Below are 23,000 nucleotides of genomic sequence, written 5' to 3'. Positions count from 1 at the left end.
TTATATTCTATATATAAATCTATGCATTTCCACTGTACGCAATTCCATCTAAAGATTTCTATTCAACAATCACGAATCAAAAGTTTTCAATGCAACCCTCGACTGGTGCGCCTCACTTGAGACTTGAGCACTTGCCAGGGGGTTGCATTATTAGTTGATAAACTTTTCAACAAATCTGACAACGAGGGTGGCTGCACGCATTCGAACCGTACTAAAAATCTAAAGCTGAGCCACCTGTACTGTTTACTATGGCAAGGCTCTGCTGAAATTCGATCCGTTAACGTGACAGGAATCTGACACTGAAGTAATCCGGCGAGGACAAAAGATGAATTCTCAGCAGTTTTGCATAGGAGCAGAGTAGGATGCAGCTGCTAAAAGAAAAACTGAGACTGCGACTGAGACTGAGACTGAGTTGCAGTCAGAGTCTTGCCAAAAACTGAAGAAAAACCAGCTCCTAAAATATAGATACACACACACACATATACACACACGTATAGAGCTACAGCTACAGCTGCAGCTACAAAAGGCATTTAGTTATTTCTTCAAATTTTGTTGTTTTCATTTGTTTACGCTGCGCGTTTAGCCTAAGCAGCAAACGGAGGCAGATGAAGCCAGCCGGAGACGAAGCATTTGGCATTCGGTATTCGGTATTCCGTATTTGGTATTTGGCATTAGTGGAATCTAGTATACAACATTTGGTTCCGTTTGGTTCCATTTCTATAGGGTTCTTGGGCATTAGCCGCTGTTATTATGTGCGCCCCTTTTCAAAAGAGAAAACCATTAAAAAAAAGGATAACGTGTTCTCAACCTTTTGTCTATTCTAAAGGTATGTATAACTGTGTGTGTTTGTGCGAGTGTATGTGTGTGTGTTTGCACAAGACGCAAAAATGTTTATGGGCAACTTGATGACGTCGCAGCTGAAATTTCAGGTAGTCAAAGATTCAGCATTTTGGGTGCTAGCATGAAATAAAGTTTTTGCTTTTTGTTTTTCTAATTCTCTCTTTCTCTATTTGTGTCCCTCGCACTCTGTTCCTTTTCGTTTTATTTGATTTGGCGTTTTTCTCGATTTATGGCATTTGCTGAAAACTTCACTGGATTTTTGATTGCCAATGTCATTTGATATGGCTTTGTCTCTGCTTCAGTTGCTGCTTTATCTATTTCTGCTTCTATTTCATTTTCGATATTCGTATCTCAGTGTGAATCGCCACAACGGAAGTCTCTGCCTAATGCAACATTCTGTTGAGTGACAGTTCGAAAGTATCTAAAAGCAACAATCTTCAAGATTTCGATTTTAATGTTACATCGATACATTTGACAGTTAGGGTGGAAAGGTGGGAATCATTTTAGTTGGGAAGATAATAATTATGATGGCATTGAATTTCAATGTTTAAATTGTGGGAACAGAATTTAGTTGACAAATATTTAATACAATAAAAAATTCTTAATTTAAATAATGAATTAGTATTTAATATTTAAGTTAAATTAAAGATTTTATCTTTTACTATATCTGGTGCTATATAATTCTTAGCTATAAATAAATTTACAAAAAATATTTCAGTCATATAACTAAAAAAGAATTCCTATTAATAATAATTTACAGATTTAAAAAAAAACTGCAAATTAATAATAAAAATTAAAAAAGTTCTCCCTTTTAGCTTTAAGGGAATAGAAATTATTATTATTATTTTTATTTTTCATTATTATTATTATTTTCAATTATTTATATTTTTAATTATGATTCTTTTTAATTATTAATTTTTGTATTAATTATTCTTCATTATTATTTATTATTTAAATTCCAACAACATTTCCGTGTGGCAATTCCTTCGCTCAACATGTGTCACCAATGCAGCCGCAGCCGGCGTGGCCAACTGTTGATGGCTTTGTTGTTGTTATGCTTATCAGCAGCAGCAACAGCCGCAGCAGAGGCAGCAGCAGCAAGAGCCTGGACAGCAGCGTCAGCAATGTTGTTGTGACATGCCGCACAACACCTAAATAGCCACAGTGAACGGTCTGTCCCGATGACCGTTACCGTTTAGCCTCATAAGCCGCTCCATTATGTTGCATATTTAGTGGCATTTAGCTTACATTTTCACGTGTTGTTATTGCTGTGGTTGTTGTTGTTGTCGATCCTGACCTATGACAGCAACGACTGCTACAGTCCTGACGAGCCGACCGAGCCGTGCACATGTTGCCAAATGTGTAATGCGTGCGTGTGTATGTGCATGCCTGCCTGCATGCGTCAGTGTGTGTGTGTGTACACATAGTAAACCGAATGCCAAAACAAAGTGAACAGCAAGAGAGCAACAATAACAACAACAAACAAACTGTCGGCAGCTCTGTCCTGTGTTCGGGCTGCCTCTGCCTGCCTGCCTGCCTTCGCCATTGCCTTTGGCTCTGCCTCTGCCTTTGCCTCTGCCTGTTTGCCTTGCTTGCGTTCTCTTTTCACTTTCTCACCTTGGCTGGCAGCAGCATGTGTTGTTGGGCGCGCTCTTTGGCTCTGCTGCGGCCTCTGCTCGCAGTCGCTGCGACTGCCGCTGCTCGTTGCGGCTGTTGTCCTTTTGCAAGCCACGGCGCGTGTCGATGTATGAGTGTGTGTGTGTGTGTGTCGATGTGTGCGTTGCGTTGCGTGTGTGCCCTTCAACAGGTGTCGGTCGTGTCTGATGCGGCACATGTGGCATGTGTCGGTGTCGTTGTTTTGACTGCGTGTCCTTGCCTCTCCTTCATTCATGCATTCCATTCAACTACAGCGCTGCCACACAGACACGATAAAAACTCAATAAGAGCTTTTATTTATGCAACACCATCGCACCGTAGACAGTGTGAGTGGGAATGTGTTTGTGAAAGAGAGAGAGAGAGGGATAGCGAGACAGCTATGTACATAGATAGGACGAGGGGCCTCATTTGACTTTCGGGTAGCATTTATTCGCCTCATATAAATTACGCGAAATTCGTTTGTGACGACAGCACTTCAAGTTAATTTCATAAAAGCCAATGGAAAAGCACCAAAGAAGGCAACAACAACAAGAATTAAAATCAAAATGGGCGCAAGAATAATGGAAAAAGTAACTGCTCAACAAGTCAGACAACTCTGAGTCTCTATGTGCACACAGACACACACACACACACACATGAATACCGACAGACACACATACATATGTATGTCTGTAGATACATTGTATGTAGATACATTTACATATTGAGTAACTTTCGAGTGCGGCGAAAGAATCGGAGAAGTGAAGCGAGAGAGCGAGCAAAGACAAATTGTTTTCAAACGTCGTAATCAAGAAATGATTTCTTAAAATATTCGTCTACTTTTTGAATTCGGATTATTACAACAACAACAACAGCTGAAGCAACAACAATGACGACAGTTGCTGGCATTTTACAAATACATGCACAGTTAACGGAAAGTAACGCAAAAGGGATGCAAAGTACACGCTGCTAGAGACGGCAGCCAAAGGCGATATTTGAGCTCGAGCACGAACGTTCATTATCGTTACTCATTTTGGCAATTCGCAATAAAATATATTCTATATTAGCATATGTTAATCAAAGTCGATTCAAAATGAATATGGTAAATAAATGGGTATATGGTGCTACATATATATATGGTATATTGCTACATATGTACATATATTACAATTATTAATTAGTATTGCATCACGCTGCCACCTCTGAGACATTACTTTGCTTTAGTTCGTTTGATGAAATCACAGACTATGAAAAGGAGTTGAACTGATTCTATTTATTTCAGTCTGTGAATGTGTCTGTGTGCTTGTATGTGTGTGTTTTGTGAGACTTTTTGTCTGTTCAACAAATTCACAGCCTTCAGAGGCACAAAGTACAGTTGTTGCAGCCACAACCACAATAGATACTTGAACCAAATTGAGGCGTCGCATTGTGTTTAGATAACTCAACTCTAATGGAAATTAATAGAAGAAGAAATAATAAAAAAGCGACAAGCATACATACATTCAATACATAAACATAAATCTATGTATATCTATGCATGTATGGATAGATGTATAAATTTATGATTTGATTACAGGCGCTCAAGTGTCGCCCCGTTCGCATCTCTCAGAGACATTTGCTAATGGTTTTTGTTTATTTGACGAAAGGGCAGCTGCTGCTGCCTGAGGATCGTTTCGGATCGGATTGATTGGTGTTATATGCCACTCAGCTCAGTTGCCCTGCTGCTGCTGCTGCTGCCGCTGCCGCTGCCGCGTCCCGCTGCGATTGCTCAAGAAAATACTTAAAGCGCACTTGAAGCGGCAACAAATTGTCACAATTCAATGACTCTTTCAATGTGCTCCATTTTATGCGCGTATTAATACTTTTCGCCTTGCCACGCCCTGCCTCCTCACCGTTCTATGCCGTCAGCCGTCACCCTGCACCCCTCACCCTGCCATGTCGCGCATCTGGGGCAGCGCGTTCAATTTCAGCAATCACAAAAAATACGTAGGAAAAAAAAAAAAAAAAAAAAACTCGCATTTAATTGGACTTCGATAAACCAAAATGCAATCAATGAATACGATACGATACGAAATGTATTTTGAAGATTTTTCTTTCAAAACTTCACCCATTCTTAGCCAATCATATGCCATCAATTTTCATTTAGCCTCAGTTCACAAAATAGTATATCTTAGACCTCACATTTCAAGCAATCAGCGCTTAAACAATGGGGAATTTGAGAAAATTGGGGTGCGCTCAATATTATTTTTATGTTTGTGTGTATATAGAAAAATATATAATATGAAAGAGGGTCTTCAATATTATATATATAATATTATGTATTTTTTTTATATAAGAATCATGTACATATTAATGAGGCCCCTACGGTTTCCATATAACTTTGACAATTGGTATCTGCATAAATATAATAAACAAATATTTCGAAATTTTATAAATATATAAAATATAAATTTCAATTTTTCTCGCCTTAGTTACAAATTTTACATTTAAAATCTGATTACAGATGTTGAAATATTGTTTACTATATGTTTTATTCATATATTTTTCTTTATTTGTATATATTTCAATAATAGTGATTATTTAGTATTATCAAGGTTTTATTATTATTATTTTATTAATACATATTATACTTAATAAGCTCTTAATTATATCATGATCCATAGTATTTTCGGACAGCTAACCTACTTCTTATCAGATATTCAACATTTCCAAGAGATTTAATTTCTCACACTTAAAATATATTAGAGACAGCGCTTAAAGCTATTAAGATCCATGGCAAACGATAAAACCTGCCCATTTTCGCTAATCAAGTAATTAGACGTAAATGAGATCTATGGCAAGTTTATGTAAATGCAAAGTAAACAAAATGATTAGCTAGATTTATGTTACAGGGGGCAGAGGAGGGCTATAGCGGGGGGGCCAACATTTATCGCTGACAATAAACAATAGCCTTAAAGGACAATTCAAATGTCGGAATGAGAGGATAAGGTACCTCCTTACCCACAGCAATAGTGAGGGGCAAAGTGGAGCCAAATCGTTGTAGAGAACTGCGCATTGGCGAATGAATTTTGTTTAACAAATATATGTATATCTACTTATATACAGACATACATCTAAATATGAGAAAAGTAACAACAAATACACTAAACAAATTATCAAAGTGGGGTGGAGCTTAACTATGTGTGTCTGGGTGTGTGTGTGTGTGTGTTTACTTATAAATATGAATGTGTGTAGATGTGTGCGTGTGTGTATATGTGCTAACTGGTTTTTAAAGTAAACAACGCTTAAATTAGCGAATAAAAATGTATTATTAATGCGAAAACATGTTTATAAGACCATACACACACACACACGCACATACAGCTACTCTCACAGAATCAGAACAGAACGAGCTAAAGAAGAGACGCGTTGCGCGAGAGAATGAGAAAAAAAGCTCGTTTAATTGTTGTTGTTGCTGCTTTTGTTGTTGTTGGTTTTTTTTTTAAATAAATAAGAACAAAACACGCAGCCGATATATGGCGTCGTCTATAACTTAAGGCGGGGCTAAGTGGCCAAACTGAAAGTCGAATAAGAAAACGAAAAGAAACTGAAACAGAAACACATACATACATGCACACACACACACACGCACGCATACTAATAAAAGTCGCATTTGCTTATCTTAAATGAAATTAATAAATTAGAATTGAGAATTGAAATTTCAATTGCGGCAAACGATAAATGTGGATTATGTGAATGGGTTACATGTGTGTGTGTGTGTGCATAGTTTAGTATGCATATATACATATATATGTACATATGTGTGTGTGTGCCGATAAAGTCTTATTTATATATTTATACACATGTACATATATTTAATGGCTCTATAATCACGTAGCTAAAGGCGGCTGCGCAAAAAATAAAATAAATATATTTATAATTTATATATACCCTCTATGGATCGTATGTATATTAGGCGCAACTCAAAGCTGTGACTCCTCCAAAAAATAATTAGAAAAAAAATATATAAAAATAAATATATTTTTAAAAAAACATACAAAAACTAGTTTTGGGAGAGCTAAATTTTAATTTCATGTGACGCACATAACATTTGCCTATACGCAGGCACGTAGAGTCGCACAAGAAAAAAGTATCTTACAGATACCAAAGCCCAAAGTCTCTAACAGCCCAGCTGCACTCTCTGAACTAAAATTTTGCTATCTTGAATTGTTGTACCAAAATATGATATTAAAAGCGGTTGTCCTTGAAACATGTTCATGGGGTTTCTAAGGATTCGTTAGGGCATTGCTGCGGGACATATGCAGATTCATGTTAAGCTCATATACATATATGATATGTTTTTTTTTCGGTTTATCTCTCTATTGCTCACGCTGTCTCTCTCTCCCTTTTTGGATCATTCAATTTACCCATTTATATACATATGTATGTCTTTCTTCTTGAATCTCTCTCTCTCTCTCTCTCTCTCTCGCTCTCTCTCTCTCTCTCTCTCTGCCTACTTCACTCTGTCGATTGATTTTTTCTTCCTTTCTCTCTCTTCTGACCGCTATCCATATTTCCATTTATCTCTTATTGTTATATTTCTCTTTCAGTTGATCATTCTCTCTCTCTCTCTCTCATCGTTGATCCCTCACATTTTCGTTCCTACTAGAGAGATAGCTAGAGAGCTTTCTACATTTCCCTAGCTCGTTCCTCTCTCTCACTCTCTGTCTTCTCCCTTTCGCTCGTCCGCTTTCTCTGCTGCAATTAGCACACCTTCACACCCGTATCCACATGAATTTCTCAGCAATTTGCATGCCCATGAGTCCAGCTGGGTAACTTGAACTTGTAGGTACTTGTACAGACCAAATACCTGAATGCCGGCCACAACTTGCGCATACTTAACGCACTCAAGTGACAATAATTGAATTCATTATGGGCAAAAAACGATTGTGACAATAGCGAACCAGTTGGATAGTTGGTTATTAGCTGATATGCTGGCTAGAGGATTAACAATGGCGGGTTAATTAACCTGATGGTTACGTTGGCCTTGGAGCACCAGCAGCCGACAATAGATAGCTAGTGTGTGTGAGAGAGAGAGAGAGCGCGCGTGTGTGGGAGAGAGAGACATGCATACATGGTTTTAAGTATTATTCGGTATAGTTTAAGTTCTGCTACCATTTTTATTTTGGGTACGTGTGAGTTTTTTCATATGAGTTTAGCCCCTAGTACTCGTATCTCCCCCTCCAGTGCTAACGCACTCTAAACTCTGATTTTGTAGTGGGGCCATAAAATGTTGTTATATTGACATGATCTTCGCGTATGTTGTTGCCGCTTCGAACGCGTCTTGCAAAAATCTTTATCAACCGGGGGTCAACAAACCCCCTCGATGAGCACCGTCTTGTGCCCGGTTGCTGTTGCTGTTGCTGGCCTGCTTGCCTGCCAGCCGGCCTACCTTTGGTTTATCAGATAATGTGACCAAATACAACGGCGACAGCGACTACGTTGATGACATTGTCGTCTCTGACTCAAGACCCCATAAAACATGACGCCAACTTAACGGTATTATTGCCATTATGATGCCAGTTGAACATTTTGATTTGAAAAACTTTAGATGGGCGAATAGACATTTCTAAATTTGTTTGGGATTTTAGTTTTTTATAAATAAACAATTTTAGGGAATTATTATTCTTTTCATTATATTTACTATAAAATTTCTTGTAATTTGTTTCTTCTATATGTTCAATATTTCGATTTATATTTCCTATTCTTTTCTCTTCCATTCTGTATTACAACAACAAATTTCTGCGTTATTTCTTTATCATTACTTTAGATATTTTACTATCACATAGCATACTTTTAAGAGTGTTTATCTTTGCTCTTTAAAATGATTGAAATTAAGGAAAAACTATTTAACTCGATAGAAATCATATAATAATAAAATAATATTTGAGGCAATGTCTGAAAAAAGTTATGCGTTTTGTATAGTTCTAAGTTCTAAATTAGGGTAATAAATTCTATTATATTATAAGCATATATGTATGTTTTCTTAACACCAAAAACACTCACCATGTAAACAATGTGGGGGGCTTGAATAAATATGCCCAACAATTAAATTGCGTTTGTTGCACGTTAAATTGCAATATATAAAATGTTGCATCGACTCGATGCATTTATGACTCAAGCAAAATAATAATAAATGAATATTTCCATGAGTGGAGCGCGTCACAGATAACAAACGGAACGCCAGAAGCACAACAGAACTGAACAACTCGAAATAGAGCAATAAAAATAAACAAACACGTGCGAAATGCGCTCACGGAAGAGCCCACCGGTTGGCTAAGGCTGGCTGGGAGGACGGTAGGCAGGAAGGCAGGCAGGCAGGCAGGCAGACCGGGAATATGCACTATGGTAAGACGTACTAAATGAAAATTGCGCGCTAGGACAACCTAACCAGAGGCGGCCAAAACTGCACTGAATGCGCCATCACTGGCCCCGACTCCCGAACTCCGAGTAACACATAGAAGACGGAGACGTTGACGTAGACGTAGACACAGAGACAGAGACAGAGACCGAGCCAGAGATTCTGATACGCCGAGTGCTAAAGAGAAAGAGAGAGAGAGAGAGCGCGAGCTGTCCGGAATCGGAATCATCGGAGCAACGAGCGATTCGCATACATAAATAATAAATATTCACTTACATATCTAAAACAAAATTAAAATAAAAGAATATATACAAACATACATACATATGTATGTATTTGTATATAACTGTAAAAAACATAAAGCGAAGCAACCGAAAACTTGGCTAAACAAAGTGCATAAACAAAAGTTGAGCTGCGGCTTTTGCTTTTCTCTTCTCTGTATTTATTTTAACTCTTCTTTGGCGTTGTTCTTCGTTGTTGTTGTTGTTATTGTTGTATTTTGCATTTGAAGAAAATTTGCTGACAATTGCAATAGAATTTTTGTTTTTATTTTCGTTTGTTCTGTGCTTTATTTAGTTCTCTCTTTTCACGCTTAACTGTTGCAACGCCAGCCAAAGGCAACGAAGGAGGAGGAGGAGGCAGCGGCAGCAGGCAGAGACGCTGCAGCTGAAGGCGGCATGTGGGTCTTATTTCAATTTACAACCAAGTGACGAAGTATCACAATTCAATGTTTAAAGTTTTTATCACGTTGTGGACGGACGCCAGCGCCACACACATACGAGCAAATAAGAGCACTGCAAAGCGGTGTAAGCTGAACTTGCAAATACCCTGTGTTTGGTTATATACATAATAATAATATAATATGTATTCAGCATTATAATCTCTCTTTGCGTTAGCCGGAGGGGCTTAAAGACATATAAATAATAATAATGATACATATATAAATAACATTAATTTTTAAAACTAATATCGCACAAATATAATACAATTTTAAACATTTTAATAAACAAGTCGTTAAAAAAGTATTAAGCGTAAATTTCCAGAGTTAATTATATTTTAAATAATGGCCCATATATTATTGCACTAAAGCAATGCCTTTATTTTATATCACAGGGTATTACGAGCAAATGGAGCGTCTAGCGGTTTGGGTGCTAGCATTGAGGCATATGCAAAAAACGTCGCATGTGCATCTGTGTGTGTATGTGCAAGCTTCTGTGAACGGGACTGGGCTGACACAGTATGGTTAATATGGCGCGACAGTCCCTCGCCGGGTCGTTCGCTTAGTCAGCCCGCTCCGGCACTAACTATTTAGTAAGCAACTGAAATAGTAGCACCCGTGTTAGTATCAGTTCATGAAATGACAAACAACAAAAAAAAAAACAAGAACAAAAAACAGCGCACACCATATTAGCACACACACACACACACACATGCATATAAACAGCGTATGTATGTATGTAAGTAAGTAGAGTGACTTGGATACATACATAGGTTGCATTTGAACACGAGTATGTCTATGAGTGTGAGAGCGTAAGTATGTGTGTGTGTGAGTATGTGTGACTCTGAGAATGGGCATGCAAGAATCACAGAACAACGTCAGCGTAAACTGATTACCCCCCTTCGATCTTTGGAGCACGTACACAACGTTCGCTTGCGATTGGCTATTTTTGTTGTTGTCGATTTTTTGTTTTTGGTTGTCGCTTATGGGAACCTTCGGCACGGGAGTTTGGTTTACAACGTTACACTTCGAAACGAGTCATTTGGCGGGTAGTAACTGCCAAACTAAAGGGTGATGCATGCCCAGCTCATCTAATTTATGTATGCATTGTAGTACATAGGAAGTCATAGTTGAGCTTTGAATTACAATTGCACAATAGTGAAATGACTTCTTTGATGACTTTGATTACATAGGTTTTTTTGCAGTATTTTTTAGTCAATCTTGTCAATGATCGATTACTTATGGCAAATGGCAACTCTAACAAACGAACCTGTCAGATAACACAGAAGGACGCAATGCGAGCATTTGAGATTATTATAACTTGCACTTTCTGGCAACTCTGACTCCCTCATACACCCACTTCCAGCTGCAAGTAACTATAAATTGTTGTCTAGCACACAACAAGCATATTCACACATATGCATATAACATCATACAAATGCAGACGCAACGCACACGCATACATCTACAGAAACATAAAAATAAAAGAAAAAAATCCAAAATAAAAACAACACACAACATGCAGTACACATGTATGCATACATACACACATACATACATACATAAACGACTATAAATTTTTGCACGAAAATGAACACGTGCTGCTCCAATAAGGAATGGTAGCGCGCGAGAGGTTGCCTGCAGGCACAGCCGGCTGCCAGCGTGTGGATCACGGGACAGCAGCAGAGCGGGGTGGGCAAGGCAAGTGTGCGTTATGCTTGCATACCAAGCGCAACAATAACAAATGGCAACGTGAGAGCTGCTTTGCGGCTGACTCATGCTTGGCAATGCAATTGCCAATGTACTGCCGCTCTTTTGGGCTAAGAGCGAGTGGGTTGTAAAGACAGAGACAGGTTAACGAATAAGAGCGAGTGCAGACCAATTCTGTTCCATTGAGCAGCAGTTGGCGGTCGGCATGCCAACGCTGCGGTGCCTGCCGACTGCAGCTGCAATGCGGGCTATTTGGTCTGAAACTTTAGTAGCCAATGCTAACTTTGAGCAAAAACTTTTGATACGAGTACCTGCCACTAACTAAGCACAATTCTATACACGCACATTAGGCAAAAAGTTGGCACACGAAACCACCACGCATAGGAATTGAACTATGAAAATCCAAAAACTTTGCAGACAGAAATTTCTAGGAAACTGCACTCGAATAAAACAAACGCTCACACTTACCGCACCGCTTGCCATTTGATTGTAGTACGTTGATGTTTGTAGTTGTTATTAAAGTTGTATTAATCACAAACCACTCTAATTTCTCACGAAACGTTACAAATTTTGCATACACCAAATTACACACTAAAACACTAAAAATATTACAATAACAATTGTCCATAGCCAAAAGTTTCAAAACAGCTGTAAATTTGGGCGCGCAATAGCACAGGGCTGTTATGACAAACAGCTGATACGACCAATTTATCGATAGTGCGTGAAAAGAAACGTTTATAATTTAAACATCGTTGACATTCTTCTCCTCTGTGACGGGGGTTTTATGTGAGCTTTCTTCTTTATGTTGGCTGAGAGCAATTTGAACCAACGATAGCGGCTAACATAGCGCTCAAATGACTTGCTTATAAAATATAATTTAAGTCGGCGCCTGCTGCGCACCTTCTCATTATCCTTGTCCCTAACTGTCCTGCGATTGAAAACCATGTCCAGGGCAAAGGAACAATGCAGATAATAGAGGCCAACAGCAAACCAGGCCCAAGTGGCATTGCTTTTACAACAGATGAAAAAGGCGTACTTTTCCTGCTCCTGTTCCCTAAGAAATGACATCAGCTGATTATGTTCAAGCAAATACATGTGCACGTAGACGGTTATCATATTCAACGTGCCCATTGTTCCGCTCATCAAGGCCTCGACACGGTGCGCGACTCGTTCGTAGAATAGAGATCCTACCAATCCGGCAACGCCCAAAAGGACGCCACTAGCATAAGTAGCGCACAATATAAAAACGTTGGGAATCTGATGCTCCAAGTAGCAGAATAGGTGTCTATAGCAGCAAGCCGAGCTTAGAAAGATTTCCAATATCTTGAATAGCGCCCACACAGGCTTCTTGGAGCGATTATGCATTATTTTTCAGATTTATATATTTGTATCTTTATATATACAGAGACATATAGTATATGTATATTCTTATATAGTACACAGTTGACTGTAGATAAGGAGCTTATACCTTACCTACTGTGATTACCTACTGTACTAAAATAAGCTTAAAACAAGTTAAATTATTAAATTTATAAATATTTACTTCCGCCAGTATTGCGTTATCCGATGAATCTGCTCGACCAGCGCGGGCATCACAGCTGTTATGGATATGTCCAGCAGACTCTGCAAGTGCTGGACCGCCTCCTCGTCGGAGAGGCCCAACTGCAGGTTCTCCTCCACTTTCTTGACCGCCTTATCCGGCTCCAGGGCAATATCGGGCACTGTGGCATCCACCATGAGCGAGAACAGATTAAGCATCACATTGGCATGCCGGCGCAAGTGCAAATACGCCGTATAGCACTGCTTGCGGAATTCGTGATAGTGATCCGAGCTGACACCGCCCATGGCTTCGACCATTTCTTTGCTCAGCTTCATGGGCGGTGGCATGGGCTTCGGATCGCGTCCAAGTATATAGCCAAAATCGATGTGGAACAGCTTGCCATTGCTGGTTAGCAGCAGATTGTCCAAATGTCGATCGCCCACACCGAGCAAATATGTGATGACACAGTAGCCCGCACAGCTCTTAATGTATGTGTCCATGACTTCGGAGGAGATGCCAAAGGGGCCGCTATCGCAGGGATTGTGGCGCTTGAAGAAGTTAAGTATGTTGCCCTCACGGGCGAGCACCTCGGCCACGGTGCACGAGTCGATGTACTGAAGGAAGCCATGCTTGGAGCTGGTTGCCAGCACTTTATACGGCGTCAGTTTGAGATCCAGATTCTCTCGCCGTAACAGCTTGTCCATCAACGTAATCATTTGCAGTATGAGCTGATCCTGGCGCAAATCATCGCCGTGCTTAAAAATGGCCACATACTCGTGCTTAGCAATGGACGTAACAAACGTGAGTCTGTAACCAGGAAATGATTAGCTTTTAGCAACTAGATCTATGAGCTGATTCCACTTACTTGGCTGGCATCAAGGCGCTCTTGAACAAGGATGTGCGTGTTGGTATTATTTTTGTTATATAGATCTCGGGGTCCAGGGGGAATGGGATTGGCTCAAAATTGGTAAAGTTCACCTTGAACATGACCTGATCGGCAAGCAGCTTTTGAAACTTTTCCGTTTTCTTGTTGCGATTGCCTGGCTCCTTGGCCACCAGCTTCACCAGCTTGACCAGCTCGTCGATGAAGCACTGCTGCTTGCGCAGATTGTGGGAAATGCCGCGCAAGTGGAAGTTACCTATACGCGAGATATGGAGAGGAAGCAATAAAGAGGGCTTCATGTTGACAGCAAATCTACGCACCGTTATCCAGCACCTTGAGGAATATATTATAGACCATGGCATACATGTCGTGCGCGCGCTGATCCTGTTTACGCACCGATTCCACATCCTCCACCTCGATGGACAGATACCAGTACAAGTAGTTCGCCAGCGTGGCATTCTTGCAGGCGCGCTGTATGAGGAATGTGCACAGATTAACGGGCACGCCCTGACCTAGAAGCGTTGTGTTTGAATTGGATTGTGAGGCCATCGAGGCGGCGCTTACATCGCCGCCATCAGCCCGGTCCATCCGCAATGCCGGCGTGCTGGCCCTGATCGCCTGTGCGCTGGCACTGCTCGCCAACGTCGATTTTTCGACCTTGAGAGCTGTGAGCGCAGCACGCTGATTGGCGGGTATTACCGAAGCATGCAGAGCGCTGCTTGCTGCGCTCAGGTCGGAGATGCTGCTCTGGTCCAGCAGAGAGTCGCTCTCGTCCAGCAGCGAACAGCCCGCATCGCGCTCTGGCTCTGGTATGATGAGCTTGTGCAGCTGTAATACATTGCGTGAATCCTCATATTTGAGCGCCTGCACGAGCTGCAGCAAATATAGCAAGAGATCCTCGTCGGGTGCCTGCGCCAGCCGGCTGATCGCATACTTGCGCACCTCCGGGTGTGTAAACGTTGGACTGAGCAGCTCCAGCGCATCCTCCACATCCATGGGTGCCCAATTGGCCAGCATCCATAGAGCCTGAGTCACCTCATCGTTCATTTTCCAATTGATGCACTTCAGAAACTTTGTGAGCGCCTTTTTGTGCGTGGACAAATAGAAACGGAACTTCCACACCAAGTCCTGCTCCTCGCTGCTCAGCACATACGTCGGTGGATAGCAAACTATTTTGTGCAATTGATCACGAATGCTGGAGGTAGAATATAAGGTATGTAATATTGGATTTGGAATACTCAATAGAATTTCATTAATACATACATTGTTGTCGGCTTCGCATCCCGATCTGAAATACCAGAGCGCTCCGAACGTGCCAGACGATGATGTTTGCGCTCAACTAGATTTTCCTGCAATAAAAAAACTTTGAGTCAAATACTAAAAATAGCTCCGATATACTTACCATTTGAATCTCCGAATCCGGGACCAGAACTAACTTAGGTTTGGCTGGCAATTTATATTTGCTATCCACTTCTGGCTCAAAGTAGACAACTGAATACTACAAAATATAAAAAGACATTATTATATATTCTTATAGTACTTAAATAATATCCCGTACGGTGTACATATCATCCACGATAATTGTGGGAAACTCGATCATGAGGAACATGTAGTCGGACATGCGCTTCTCGCGCTCGTTAATCACTTCGATTTCACGGAATGTCAAACGATCCAGCCAGTCGACCTTCTGCACCTGGCCGTTGCGATGCTTTTTGGCCAACTTGCCAAGGCGCTGCATCTGCGATTTGGAGGATTCCTTGCCCTTGCCAGGGGTTTTGCTGGGAAAGTTGCCGTCACCCTCAACGCCCAACCAAACACGCAGATCGTACATGCCCTGACGGAACATGCCGTCCTTGCCAAACATGGAGATAGCAGTACCGCCAATCACCGTGGTTTGGCCAGCACCGGAGCAGTCGAGTATAGTCAGCACCAGCATGGCGCCCCGTGGCAAATCGGAGAATAACAATGGCAATGTCACCCACTCATTCCAGCTCCAGCGTTTGCTGAAGGCCTTGTATGAATTGTGCACAGGCAGGCAATAGGGATGTCCGTCATTGTAAACTTGTAGTCGCACTTGGAACGAGGGGTATTCCTCCGAATAGAGGCCCGAGAAACGGAGTATGGGATCATCGAGCAATTTTTCGTAATCAGGCTGGCGCTTCTTGCCTTCGAGTGTGCCACTGTGAGAAAGAACATATATTATTTAAAATCATTGGGTGTAGAGGATAACTAACACTTTAATTTGGACACGTTCGTGTAGTGAGGAACTGTGTATATAGCGAAAATGATCATCAGGCTGATCCATTGCGACTACTTTTATTTTTCATCCACAAGCAGCTGCTTGATGACGAACCTATCAGCAAACAGCTGATTGAAATGCAAGTCTATCGATAATCTGCTTTTGTTGTGCTTATCGAAATGTTAAGTTAACAGAAGCACGCATTCTTAACAGAAGAAGAAGCAGAGCAGGCGCGAACACATTGGAATTGACGAGGAAAGATTTAAGCGCCTTCGTAAAGATGTCAACAAATGCAATGATAGACCTGGCGCTGGACCGCGTTGATTGGACTGCATTGGCCGATAACCAAGAGCAACTGCCTCGTATTTATACGCCCGGCGAGGTGCTGATGCCGGAAGCAGGCTTTATGCGCGGCCATGGCACCTTCGTGGAAGACGAAAACATAAAAGCCTCAGTGGCAGGTGTGATTGAGAAGGTGAACAAATTGATATCAGTCCGACCGCTTAAGAGTCGATATGTGGGCGAGATCGGCGATGTGGTAGTTGCACGTGTACTCGAAGTGGGTCAAAAACGTTGGCGAGTCGACACAAATTCACGTTTGGACTCATTGCTGCTGCTTTCTTCAGTAAATCTACCAGGCGGCGAGCTAAGGCGGAGGTCGGCAGAGGATGAACAAATGATGAGACGTTATCTGGACGAAGGGGACTTGATATCCGCAGAAGTGCAGGTCAGAAAAACGAAAGTAAATAAAATCTATATTTGACTTATTAAGTATTTTGCAGAACGTCTTTGAGGAGGGCACATTGTCGCTATACACCCGCAGTTTAAAATATGGCAAACTTTCCCAGGGCATACTGGTCAAGGTTTTCCCTGCGCTTGTCAAACGGCGAAAGATGCATTTTCATAATCTGCCATGTGGTGCGTCCGTCATTCTTGGCAACAATGGCTACATCTGGATATCGCCCACAAAGACCGACGATCAGGTCGGCGGCGAGGGTGGCTTTGCCCAGAACTTGACGGAAGTGGTGCCACGCAACGAACGCGAGGTTATAGCACGCCTGCGCAACTGCATCCTGGCACTGGCCAAGTGTAAACTGATGTTATACGATACAAGCATTCAATACGCCTACGAGGAGTCGCTGAAATACGAATCCCGTGAGCTACTCCAGCAGCATGTAATCTTCGATATTGGCGAGCAGACGCAGGCTCGGCTCAGAGATGTCGATCTCATGGATTGATGCAAGGGCCAAAATAAAATATATTACTTAATCGATTTTTGTATTATTATTGCTAAGACAAATTGCTGTCAGTCTGGCTCTGAGAGAAGTCCTTGAAGCTCGTATAGGTAGCCTGTCTTTCTAGCCGATATATATCGAATGAATCAGCCGTACTTATAGTTCAACCTCGTACAGAATGCATCTTGTATACCTAAATTATCAAGCTACCTGACTTGACATATGGCTACCTGAGCTAATGGCATATACTTCCAAAGAATAATAGAAAACAGTCTGAATTGACTGGAAAAAACTATCCGACTGAGTCATCTGAAACATTGAGGAATTTTATATCTTCATATTTAATAATAAAATAAAGATTGTTTATCACACTTTTACATTAATCAATTATTTATTGTAAAGCAAAAAATTGTCTATGATTGTAACAAATTTTTTTCAAGTTTTTAATCGATTATTTGACGCTTTACACCACGAATATGTGGTCAAAACAAAAACGATTTGTTTACTATGAATATTTAGTGTATTTTCCCTGCACCTATGTAGCAACGCTTTGTTATAGCCGTCTGGCAGCGCCAATAAAAATGGCCTCGTTGCGTCAAAGGTGGCAGCTCTGTTCGAGGTTCGTGTATTGATGCAAGGCATTGTGTTTGTAATTTTTTTCTTATTTTTTTGTTAATTTACAACAAAATAATTTTAATCAACTACCTTGAGCGTGATTTAATTGCTACGTAAAGACAAAGCCCATACAAATTTCGATATGGCTGACATTGGCGTTGTGCGCGAAACTGAATTACGCAAAAAGGAAATATGCCGCTTCTGTCTGGTGCAACAAAGCAAACTTGCCTCAATTTACGTTGAAAACACACGCGTAAAGTCAACCGCGTCGCTGCCGCTGCAAATAATGGCCATAACATCTATAGAGGTAAGTCGCGATTTGGTTCTAGGTTACACTAAGCCATCATCTCTATTTGGCTGAAGATGAACAATCAAAGAACTTAGCTAAGATGTTTGTCATCGCTGGTTGGTTTCTAAATAGCTGCGTTGGCGTCTTCGCTAACCTATTTGGCGGGCTTTTACATACAAAAATATTTCGCGACAGCCAAGACAACCGTATTAGAAATGTTTTTATTTGTGAAAGAACGCGATAATGGGATAAACAATTCGCTCAAGTATAATATTTACCATTTTACCAATATGGCGACAACTGTACAAAAATTCACATACACAAATGCAGCTTGGTGCAATGCTGCCAGATCGCTGCTCAGCTGGAGGGAACATTTAAAAATATAATTTAATTATACTTCAGTTTTCGTCTTTCATGTTTATTTATGTTTGCATATCAAATATATACGTTTCTTGGTTTGCTTATCTATTCATATGTTTGTTGTTGCTTAATCTATAAATATGATTCTGAAAATAATGGAAGATGGCATGGTTCTACCCAATAATTGCAACTTAATCTTAATTGGAATTTGTTGTGTAAGTCAATCAGCGGCGGTTGTTAGCCGGCCTGGCTGTAAGGGGGTTTGTCATTAAAGCGCAAAATGCGCGTCAACATTGACGTCACACATGGAATTTGCTTCTGACGATCCATCAACGGATTCGATGGCACGTTCGATTCGTAATCCACGGCCACACGTTGGCTAACAAAAGTCAGCAATGTGAGCATATTGTACTCCTTGCCATTTTCATTGAGCTCCTTTATGAGCGATTGTATGTACCATGAGCCGTTATCAGTATTGCGCCACGAAAAGTATCCTGCAGCATAAAAGATTTGGCTATAGCAACATATCAATCTAATAATAATAATGATATAAATTACCTGGTATTGTTGAATATGAGAATAGAAAGTCGGCATGTGTAGGTATTTTGTAGCTCGTCGAGGAATCGCCATCCGTTTCAGTTTCCTTCACCATCGTCGTGCCTGGATCCAGTTTATCCCCCTGACAGGCCTGTATGAAGAATAACTTCGGTTTTCCAGCTAACGTGGGGCAATTGTTGGCGGTAAAATAGGTCCAGATGCTGTCCAGCCTGTACTGCACATCTTTGGCATAGAGGTGACCGTGCTCGCCATGGGACATCACCGCAATCACTATGCAATCATTGTCAGTGTGATCCTTTGCAGCGGCCTTGCTCACAACTTGGAGAATCTCGCTCAGGATGCAATCCTTGTGGACACTCACCTCGAAACCTAGACGTTCCAAGGCCTTGGTTAGCTGTTCGCTGTCGACATTGGTGCCGCGACGCGTTGACAGATAGGGTATAGTGAAATTTTCGTGATTGAAGATGAGGGCCTGTCCCCGGTGCTTATGATTCATATTATATTCCTTGGCGTATCGGTCGGTGGTCATACGAGCGACATATTTATTTATTGGGCTGATTCAACCAAAAGATAAAACAAATATGTATTATCAGCAATTCACTCATTATTATACATATATAACTGTGATAGCCAATTAACAAATCTCACAATGAAGTACAGGAAATGGAGTGACTATTATCAATGCATACACATGTATAACTTGCAGAACACTCTGCAAATTATATTTTATATAAGACTCGATTAAAGTCGATTGCTTATCAAAGCTTTGAAAACTCGTTTTTATAAAGATATACATATTACAAATTTCATGCTTTTGCCCAAATAGCGTAAGAGCTACGTGACTTACAAATACATATGTATATCTCAACACGATCATTACACCCTTTTCAGCATATACTTAGGCTTAGGGTATATACATGCATATGTATGTATATAAAAAAACACACTTACGCTGCGACGGCATTGGCTGCACCACCGCTTCGCACAGAATTTGTGCTGGCTTCTCCTTTTGCGTCGATGGTATCAGCATTGTTGTTTATTTTGCCGCTGTCAAGGTCGTGAGAGCCAAAGGATCTAATTTTCCATTCGTCCGTCATTTTACTTGTTGTTGCTCTTCTCCGATTATTTCGTTCTTTCTTCTCTATCCCTGCACTTGCGCTTGTGTGCGTTTCTCCTTGTTGTGTTGCTTTTGTTCTGCTTATTCAATTGTTGCGCCCTTTCCACTAGCCGAGTACTTTATATACATATATATGTGTGTGTTTGCTTGCACTGATTTACGCTTAGTTTTATTTTTTTGCACTGTAAACAGCTGTTCTTATTACGTTTGCCACGTGACCAACAGTTATAATTTGTATTTTATTAAGAATAACATAAATATCCTTTTATGGTTAACCGCGTTTAATCAATCAATTAATAAATGCGGCGTAGAGCGAACTCTGCACTCACGAAAACAAATCGTGCGAGTGCACTTGTAGTTGTGCAGCGCTTGCCGCCAACTGCATAAGGCGTTGCCACCTTTGCCGCTGGAGTGGTCAGAGCGCATGCGCAGTGCTGCCACTTGAATATGTTTTACCATTCACATGTAAACGCATTTATTTATTTATTGTTTTTAAATAAACAGGTCCAGAGCAATGATGGAATGCCCAGCTATATTTGTTTGGACTGTCGTCTGCTTTTCGAGCACTGCTACCGCTTCAAGCAGATGTGTAAAAATGCGGACACTCTACTGCGACAATATCCGCTAACAGGCAAATGGCCTGAGCCACTGGAGAAGCCGCGTGCTCCATTGATAGCCAATCAAATGGTTGCAGTTAAGAAGGACTCTGCAGAAATGCAACCCAAAAAGCTTCTCAACTCTATGGCCAAATCTAATAATGTCCAGATTGAAAGCGTGCAGGTATTGGAAACCAGCTGTCTCACCAAGAAGCTGCTCAACTCGGGTGCAGTGAGCTCTGCTGAGCCACCGATTCCTCCAAGAGCATCTCCGGCAAAACGCGCACAGGCGAAATCATATGAAGTGAAAGTAGAGAACAACCAGGAGCTTTCTATGGACGATGTGCACAATCTACTGGCCGATATGGCTGACGAACTAGATCTGAGCGACGTAACGCCTGCTCCTGCGACGCCTTCGGCTAAGAAGCCAAAGGTGCTCAACAAATCGTCGATGCGACTCCTTAATAAAGGTGCCACCACACCATCCGAGCCTCGCCTGGCCACGCCACAAATAAAGCACTACGAGGATGGCAACGTGGCGCTTGTTACGGAAATACTAGATGCGGATGCAATCGAATCAAATGATCCGGCTGCAGATCCGATCAAAAATGCTGCGCCCGTAGCGACAAACGTCTTTCCATGTCCGCACTGTGATCGCTCGTTTCCATTGATGCAGCTGCTCGACATACATGTTGTCAATCATTCTCGCACACGCAGCTTCCAGTGTCCCGAGTGTGACAAGAGCTTCTTCTCCAAGTACGATCTGCAGAAGCACAACTTTATACACACAGGCGAGCGTCCATACAAGTGCAGCGTCTGTGAGAAGGCCTTCACTCGTCGTGCCCTGCTGCATCGGCACGAGCGCACCCACACCGAGGTGCCCAAGTTCATATGTGTTTACTGCGAGAAGCCGTTCATCTCACGCAAAGAGATGGAGAAGCATGCAGAGCGCCACACCAAGAAGAGACCGTTCCAGTGTGGTGTGTGCCAAAAGGCGTTCGCTTTTAAGCAAGGCCTGGAACGACACGAAGTGAGTGTAAATTGAGAACAGTCTTTATGTATGTGTGTGTGATACATCTTTATGTTTCTCTTCAGGTCATTCATAGCACTAATCTGCCGTTCCCGTGCCAGTACTGCAGTCGGAGCTTTGTGACCGCTGGCAAGCTGGCGCGTCATCTGGTTGCGCATGCCGGCAAGCGTGTTTATCCATGCAAGTATTGTAACAAGTCGTACCTGCTGTCGCACCACCTGTCGCGGCATCTGCGCATGCACAAGCAGGCCGTGGTGGCCTCATTTACGTGCAGCATTTGCAAGGATACGCATCCCACTTACGACAGTCTCGTGGAGCACTCGGCCATCCATGCCAGCATCTCGTTGGTCTGTCCGCTGTGCCAGGCGAGCATTGCCGACTTCGATAGCCTGGAGCCTCACATGCAGGCGCACAAGAAGAGCGAACGACACGCCTGCGAGTTTTGCGATTTAATATTCATGACCTCAGGCCAATTGCAGAAACACATCGAGGACGATCACGTGGTGGACATGGTACCCTATCAGAATGAAAACGAATATGAGCAGGGAGCCAGCAAAGAAGATGCCGAGGAGGAGTCCGAATTAATGGCAGAGCTATTGGGCGAGGAGTCGCAGACCGCTTCAAATGAATCCGTGACGCCACCGCAGTCAAAAATACGTAAACTCAATCCGAGTTCCAAGTCAACGGATACTGAGAAACCCAAACAAGAGTCAACGTCAAAGAACATCAAAGACGAGCCGTCTTCGCCAGAGGTACTAAAAAGATCTCGCACATCAAAGTCACCCGCAGCTGCGTCCGTTTCGCCGGAAAACAAACGTCAGACGCGCCGGCAAGAGACCAAAGAAAAGAATGTGAAACCAAGCGACTCGGGCAAAAGATTGACTAAGAAAGTTGCCATAAGTCCGGAAAAACCGGGCTCCAAGCAAAAAAATGCAAAAGGCACAAGCTCAAAGCAACAGAGCTCCAAGTAGATTCGACGCGGATTCTATTGCTCTAAGATTATATATTACATTTGGCAAATGTATAAATGGATTAATCATGAGTCATTTTCAATTTTTTTAAAAACAAGTTACGCATTTTTTTGAATTTACATCTAGTTTTGTTTATGTCCAGCTCGGATTCTAATATTTGAAAAGTGAAGAGAAGTGGATGAAAATTGTACACAAAGAACGTAGTAACAAATAAATGATATTTAACTATAAAAAAAAAATTAGCAAGAGAGTCTGTCTATCTAT

At 41.5% G+C, this 23,000-nt stretch overlaps 6 protein-coding genes and 1 long non-coding RNA gene across 7 annotated transcripts in view; 2 read left to right on the top strand and 5 right to left on the bottom strand.

Annotated features, from left to right (window-relative positions):
• LOC6579617 (probable serine/threonine-protein kinase roco8) overlaps window positions 1-11,906 on the bottom strand; it is a 45,769-nt gene extending 33,863 nt beyond the window's left edge. Inside the window, exon 1 of the mRNA XM_044011005.1 lies at window positions 11,772-11,906. Coding sequence (XP_043866940.1) covers window positions 11,772-11,786 — 15 coding nt within the window. The 5' untranslated portion in view covers window positions 11,787-11,906. The remainder of the gene's footprint in view (window positions 1-11,771) is intronic.
• Window positions 9,767-10,810, bottom strand: LOC122757740. The gene is made up of 2 exons (XR_006357873.1): window positions 10,516-10,810; window positions 9,767-10,194 (listed from the first exon to the last, which is right to left on the bottom strand). It is a non-coding gene; the product is annotated as an uncharacterized LOC122757740 (long non-coding RNA).
• A 130-nt stretch (window positions 11,907-12,036) lies between the features above and the next one.
• LOC6579616 lies at window positions 12,037-12,669 on the bottom strand. Its single transcript, XM_032729883.2, has one exon. The coding sequence runs from the start codon at window positions 12,666-12,668 to the stop codon at window positions 12,039-12,041; it is 630 nt and encodes a 209-aa protein (XP_032585774.2). The 5' UTR covers window position 12,669; the 3' UTR covers window positions 12,037-12,038.
• Window positions 12,668-16,091, bottom strand: LOC6579615 (phosphatidylinositol 3-kinase catalytic subunit type 3). Its single transcript, XM_002005461.4, has 7 exons — window positions 15,961-16,091; window positions 15,285-15,906; window positions 15,129-15,224; window positions 14,990-15,075; window positions 14,047-14,921; window positions 13,709-13,982; window positions 12,668-13,650 (listed from the first exon to the last, which is right to left on the bottom strand). Exons 1-7 carry the CDS (start codon window positions 16,029-16,031, stop codon window positions 12,843-12,845), a joined length of 2,832 nt encoding a protein of 943 aa, XP_002005497.2. The 5' UTR covers window positions 16,032-16,091; the 3' UTR covers window positions 12,668-12,842.
• A 76-nt stretch (window positions 16,092-16,167) lies between these two features.
• Window positions 16,168-17,234, top strand: LOC6579614 (exosome complex component RRP4). The gene is made up of 2 exons (XM_002005460.4): window positions 16,168-16,692; window positions 16,748-17,234. The coding sequence occupies exons 1-2, from the start codon at window positions 16,246-16,248 to the stop codon at window positions 17,201-17,203; spliced, it is 903 nt and encodes a 300-aa protein (XP_002005496.1). The 5' UTR covers window positions 16,168-16,245; the 3' UTR covers window positions 17,204-17,234.
• A 549-nt stretch (window positions 17,235-17,783) lies between these two features.
• On the top strand, window positions 17,784-22,982 carry LOC6579612 (zinc finger protein 19). Its single transcript, XM_002005458.4, has 3 exons — window positions 17,784-18,122; window positions 20,644-21,765; window positions 21,831-22,982. The coding sequence occupies exons 1-3, from the start codon at window positions 17,958-17,960 to the stop codon at window positions 22,734-22,736; spliced, it is 2,193 nt and encodes a 730-aa protein (XP_002005494.2). The 5' UTR covers window positions 17,784-17,957; the 3' UTR covers window positions 22,737-22,982.
• Window positions 18,502-20,506, bottom strand: LOC6579613 (caspase-1). Its single transcript, XM_002005459.4, has 3 exons — window positions 19,974-20,506; window positions 19,023-19,576; window positions 18,502-18,958 (listed from the first exon to the last, which is right to left on the bottom strand). Exons 1-3 carry the CDS (start codon window positions 20,117-20,119, stop codon window positions 18,702-18,704), a joined length of 957 nt encoding a protein of 318 aa, XP_002005495.1. The 5' UTR covers window positions 20,120-20,506; the 3' UTR covers window positions 18,502-18,701.
• Window positions 22,983-23,000: the final 18 nt, after the last annotated feature.

This window comes from Drosophila mojavensis, unplaced genomic scaffold, assembly GCF_018153725.1.
Source record: "Drosophila mojavensis isolate 15081-1352.22 unplaced genomic scaffold, ASM1815372v1 contig_80, whole genome shotgun sequence".
Taxonomy (NCBI): Eukaryota; Metazoa; Arthropoda; class Insecta; order Diptera; family Drosophilidae; genus Drosophila; species Drosophila mojavensis.
The sequence above is the reverse complement of the archived record's forward strand: the minus strand, read 5'-3'. Positions and strand labels throughout refer to the sequence as shown.